A 6,179-nucleotide genomic window follows, 5' to 3' on the forward strand; every position below is an offset into this window, starting at 1 on the left:
CATTAGTGGGAAGCAGACATGACGATATCCATTAGTTTTCCATGTATGTGATCTGCTTAGTCTTCATCCTTTAGGGGAGTCATTTTGATTATTCAAAAATTTAGAAGAGGAAACTTAGGCTCTGAGATGTAAGTAGCTTCCTATGAGTCCAGAGTTAGCAAGAGAGAGTTGTTAAACTACAATCTGAGAGATTCCAAATTCTTTGCTTATTCAAGTCATGCTGCCTCTGATGAAATCCATTTAGGTTTTCTTAAGAATAGTAAGACGTATAGGCAGGGATAGAACTGATCAAAGATAAAATAGGGGAAAATAGATCTAGTGGTTTCTGGGGAATAGAGGCATAGAATCACACTCATTTCCCTAGAAAACAAAATTGGTTACTTTTGAACTTGTTAAAATTTCTCTCAGCTTCTGGGACTTTCTTTCACTGGTATTGTTTTTCTTACATTCATAAGCTTACTGGAATATCAGGAAATGACCTGAAAATACTTGTACAATTTAAATTCGAGCTATAGAAGACAGAGAAGGAAAGAAACAGTGGAACTCCTTCCCCAGGCAGATGACTTAAGGATAAGGAGGGGAGAAGCTTGCTGGAAACATAAAGGAGAAGGGGTCCTGGATGTTCGTACAATGTGAACATGGCTCTCAGATTCCAGAGTCCCAAACACTCAGAAACAGACACCACCATCAGAAATTGCAAGCTGATTGTTTTATTGGTATACTGAAGTTAGAGCATGACCGCGTGTTTCATGGCGTTTGAAACACTGTTTTCTTCTTATTCACTTCCTGAAAAAGACAAACAAACAAGGAGGATTATAGACAACACTTGACCTGGCAGGAAATGTGTAATCCCTCACTGGTGTACTGCAGTGAGGGAGATGCAAGTCCCTACTCTTGCCCTCTATCCCTTCTACAGCCCCCTTCTCCTTAGTAATATTTTCTTTGTTCACTCTTTAAGCCATTGCAGGTAATGTGATTTAAACTGTTGCTTAGATGAGAAAGAGAAACAAGTATTGTTATGTTGTTCATGCTTTGTTGCTGTTGGTTGTGTAAGGTCTATTTTTACAAAGATAGGCACTGCAACATATCCTGTAATAGTGAGAATGTGAAACCAGCCTCAATGTCCAGTGACAGGGATTGGTTAAATAGATTTTGGAACAACCAAACAATAGAATAGTATACAATTGTAAAAACAAACTAACCAACAAACACTGAAGAGATCTAAATGAACTCATGTGAATGTTTTCTAAACAATCAAATTTTCCTATGAATAAGACACAAATCTGAATATAGAGTATGGTATAAGTGGTTGTAATAAAAACATTATATATATTTATGTAGCAATAAATATTTCCAAAAGGAGATTCCAAAGAGTAAAAGGTGGGGGTTTTGAGAAGGATCGAAGGGAAGAAAGATGAGTTAGGCTCTTACTATTTAGCTCTGTACCTTTTTGTTCACTGAGATTAGTTTTTGTTAGCTTATGCATGTATGACTTTAAATGTAAGTATTTTAAAAATGAGATACCATTTAACAGCTGAAAGTTCAAGGACCATTTAGTGGGAATACTGGACATGAAAGCCTGATGTGAGGCAGGACTGAGCAAAGCATGTCCAGGTGAAAACTTTAAATGGGAGTCTTTGAATTTGAGGAAAGAAAATAGAGAGCCAAAAGGAGAACATGGTTCTACATCCTCATCATCAACCTTATTTAAGACATGTAATTTGAACATAGTGATTTCCAAAATCAGAATTGCCTTCAAGAGCTTCTGTAAAACACAGGATCTTGATACCCTATACAAGAATATCTGAATAACGATTTTTAGAAATGTGTTCCAGGACAAGGCAATCATAACAGCTTTTCAATGGACTCATTGGCACAATGAAGTTGGAGAACTGTAGCAGTTGGAGCCTTCGATGGAGAATAAACTGGAATCACACCTGTCACTGAATCCTAGATTACTGGGGAGACTGCTCCTTTGGGGGTCTTGATGGGCGGCTCCCTTGGGAAGGTGGAGGTGTTCCCTCGGGCTTTCCAGGAGGAGGTGAGGGACGATGATGGTGATGGCCTCCTGGTTTCTGTGTGTTTTGTGGCTCTCCTGTAGGAGGTGGTGGACGGTGGTGGTGGCCTCCGTGATGGGGTGGTTTCTGCTGAGGGCCATCATCCTTGTTTCCATCACCAGCAGGGTGTTTAGATAGCTGTCCTCCCAAAGGTGGTCCCTGATGCTCCTCATCTATGAACTGGTCAGAGTCTTCCTCATCTGTGTGAGTTGAAACAAGAAGAGCTGAGCTCAGTGCTGGAAAACCCTCCTGTCTTCATACCTCTCTGTCTTCACCACAGAGCCCTTCTCTCCCTGACCTGCGTCTCAACTCCCAACCTCCCCGATTCCCAAGGCTTCCTGATTAGAACTCCTCTTCATCCACATAAGGGTGATGAAAAATCGAATTTCTTTGTTCATGGTCCCCAGAATCAAGGTTGGGAGAAAACTACTTATATCTCTGGGGCACTGACGTTAGTCAATTCCTGAGAAGAAAATGTTAATAAGAAGACACTTGAGAATTGATCAATTCTTCAGGAAAAAATGGAGACAAAGTCTATTGAGAATTTATTGGAATTTACCTGATATTATGGAGGGAACGTCTTCCTGGCTGACATCTAGAAAAGAAGTAGAGGATGATGGGAAAAGTTACTTCGTGCATCTTTCAGAGCTCATAGTGTCCTACGAGGAAAAGGGACCTCTGATCACACCCTGTGCATCTCCCTTTGTGACCTCATCAGTCACTGTCTGATGCTACTGGAAGTGGAGGAAGATGTAAGAGGAAGCAGGGTTGTTACTACACTGAGCATCAACCAGGAACTCAACAGAGAAGGGCCCCTGTTGGTCCTGTTATGATTCCTCAAGCCTTAGTGCTTATTTAGTTAAACTGCTCTGAGTATTTCAATGACATATTTGGGGATTCTTCTGCCCTCTTTCATCTGTAAATATGTTGCTTATATTTGCAGGCTTTCTCAACAGGAGCCACCAGAAGTAACCACTTGGATACAATCTGACACATGCCACTCCCAGCACCTTGAAATACTACATGCAGGAGAGAAGAAAATGACAGTGTTTCACTCTGGTTATTGTCTATCTCTATGTAGACAGAGACAAGTGTTTTACCCATTTCTCTGTCTGGGCAGTAGCTCTGACATGTGTTTATCTCCTTCATGATGCTCAGCCACTGTACAGCAAGGCCAGCATCATCCCTGTCTACCGGGATCAGTACAGGATCTTCACAGCTGCACTTCCCTGACTCTGTCTTGCATTCTCCACGTCCTTCACAGCAGTCCCATGTCTGTATAAATGCAAATCTCACTCTCTCACTTCCCTGGTACAAATTCTTTATCGGGTTCTATTTGTGCAATCAATAAACTATGAGACCTTGATGAGGAATGAAGGCACAACAGGTCTTCTGATCCTTGGCATGAGAACTCTGCAGTCCCATCTGTTTGCAGCCCCATCTATTTTCTCATCCTCTTCTCTTCCCTCCACTTTCCCCCTCTATAGCGTTTGCCCGTAAACCCCAATCAGAGTCACAATCTCTTTCCCCACTGGTCTTACCTTCACTTGAGCTCTGAACTGAGCTGAAGGCCAGCAGGGCCACTGACAGCAGAATCAGAAGCATCTTGCAGAAGGCTCTGGAGTCACTCCCAACTTTGTGCTGGGAGAACGTGTCAGGTCCCTTTATAAAGACAAGCAGAACAATGGCGCATTTGAGCTCCCTGCTGGGTGGGCCTCATCACCTCAGAGACTGGGTTCTGCTTTGCTTACTGCAGGTCAAGTGTATCCCTCATTTCTTTTCGGACTCTAGCCCAGCAGGAAGGGTTGGGTAGGACGTTGTTTGTGTCTAATTTCTAAAAGGTACAACTATGACTTGGATACATGTTTTGACAGAACTGTGTCCAAGCAATCAGCACAGTGTCAGAATTGAACTTTCGACATCATTTGGTTTTCAATCTGTTTGGAAAGACTGCTATTCTAATTTCCACTGTGCTTTTCCTTTCTGTGTATATGTGTTTGTGTGGGTGTGTCGGGGAGTGGGGGTTGGGCAGCTATCCTGCAGGTAACAGTGAAGATGGTCAATATCTCTGACTCTTTTTATACCTTATTTCCATCTCTCATAATGTGTGTGTGTGTGTGTGTGTGTGTGTGTGTGGATATTTTCACATTTAGCTAAATTTTTCATGTAATAGAGGTGGTCTTGCTTATCTATGAGATGTGTGAGGACAGCACACTCCTGGGCACACATAGATGAGAGAAAGCTTCCGCGCAGCCTGCTCAGGCTACAGGAACTGTCCAAACTCTGTGGATCTCACTATGCTCAGGCAAGCCTTGGTGCTGTACAACACATGCAAGCTAAAAAATTTGTATTTTAAAAATATCTTTAGGGATTATTAAAGCAAGACTGAACACAGAAACCACCAAGGGATTTCTAGACCTGAACAAACTGAATACATGGTTCCCTAAGTGAGCCAGACGATGTCATATAGCTAAGACCTCTACTTTCTCCAGAATATTCTATATAATTCATCCTCTGCTTTATTTCTTCTAACAAATGCTGTAGTCCTCATCACTGAGAACTAAGTGGCCAGATTTATACATTCAACTTGATGATTTGTAATGCCTATCCAAGCCTCAAATGCCTTGATTGGTCTTCTGTTTTTTATTCAGTATTTATGTCACCTGTTTCATCAGAGTGTCCTTTCACACAGAGGATTTTTTCTATAATATTCTAATACTCATTCTTTCTCATTCTCTTTCTCACACTTATTTGTTGATATTTTTATATTCTGAGTCTACCTTGTCATATGTAATTTTCTTCCTATGTATTTGTTTTTCTCCCCACATGTCTTTTGGGAGATGCCCTTTATTTAAGCTTCTAAGTAATGGTGTATGGTACTCCTCACTACCTTTATTTTCATTTTTGTCTCTACAATTGGACAATAAAGTATTAAGCTTCCAAAATGTCCTTTCAGGGTCCTGGATTGGTAGCCCTCTTCTCAGCTGCTGATTATCTGTGATACCTACAAATTCCCTGTTCATCAATTCATAAAATATACTACTCAGTGTCACCAGCTGCACTTTCCATTTCAGACCTTGTGTAGGCCTTGTGTAATTTTTCACTTTTTGTGCATGGCTAGTCTTTATTTGAGGATAGCTTCACTAGAGGCATGGCTGAGAGGCCATGTGACAGAAAATCATAAAGACAAGCCCCTAGCCAGGTGTGCATGAGTGGATCCTGTGCTATGCATACGAGGGTCTGGTCTGGCCCTTCTGAAGAGTTGCAGATAATAATACAAGAAACTTTCCTAGTAGATTAGATTTTGCTACAGACAACATTGTTCTCATAAGGGATCCAGGAGGATTGGTATTTTCCCTGGAATAAATATAGACATATTTGAAGTGGGAATGCATTCCTCTCTCCGGTCCTGTGGGAAGTGGATCTGTTCTAGTTGGGCTTTATGAGTTGTATCGTAGGCACAGAGTACTTACTTGAGCCAAGCAGCTTCCAATGTGTTACTGGGATTATTGTCTTTTGTTTCACCAGATACTGTTTTCTATTAGACCTGGAGATGAGCAATCCTGTTTAGTTGACTTCAGGTCAACTATCATGTCAAAAAGGAAGGTCAGAGAAAAGGAACAAAGAGGAGTGCCAGGCAGATACTGCCTGATGATGTGGGCAACTGAGAAAACTGCAGGCCTGGTGAAAGACAGATTTCTTCTTGGCACTGATAAGGATAAGAACAGGAAATGCCCCTAAAGGTCGCTCAGCTCAGGTCCCTTCTATGACCTTCTCCAATGTCAGCAATCAGCAAAAGAGACTAGTGTATCAGGAAAGCATAAATATCAGCTATGCTCTCACCAGACATATCAAAAACAGAGCTGAAAGGGACACTGTCTGTGAGTGAGGGTGGGTGGGTGAAAGGGAGAAGCAGGACTGCTGCAGGAGCTTGGGCACCTAGAGGTGAGTGACAGCCCTCAGCCCCACACTTGCCTTCTACTATGGATGTTCACATTCTGAGGCCCTGAAGGGTCAGTCTTCAATATATGAAATTTTAGGATTCATCTCTCATAACACATCCCAACATTTTCTCAGTTACTGACAGGTATTTACCTAGTGGTTCAAAACTCCTCACTCCCT

At 41.8% G+C, this 6,179-nt stretch overlaps 1 protein-coding gene across 1 annotated transcript; it reads right to left on the reverse strand.

Moving 5' to 3' along the window:
- Positions 1–215: 215 nt before the first annotated feature.
- On the reverse strand, positions 216–3,916 carry PRH2 (proline rich protein HaeIII subfamily 2). Its single transcript, XM_025402949.1, has 4 exons — positions 3,599–3,916; positions 2,617–2,652; positions 1,938–2,257; positions 216–786 (listed from the first exon to the last, which is right to left on the reverse strand). Exons 1-3 carry the CDS (start codon positions 3,660–3,662, stop codon positions 1,956–1,958), a joined length of 402 nt encoding a protein of 133 aa, XP_025258734.1. The 5' UTR covers positions 3,663–3,916; the 3' UTR covers positions 216–786; positions 1,938–1,955.
- Positions 3,917–6,179: the final 2,263 nt, after the last annotated feature.

Source organism: Theropithecus gelada, chromosome 11 (genome assembly GCF_003255815.1).
Source record: "Theropithecus gelada isolate Dixy chromosome 11, Tgel_1.0, whole genome shotgun sequence".
Lineage (NCBI taxonomy): Eukaryota > Metazoa > Chordata > Mammalia > Primates > Cercopithecidae > Theropithecus > Theropithecus gelada.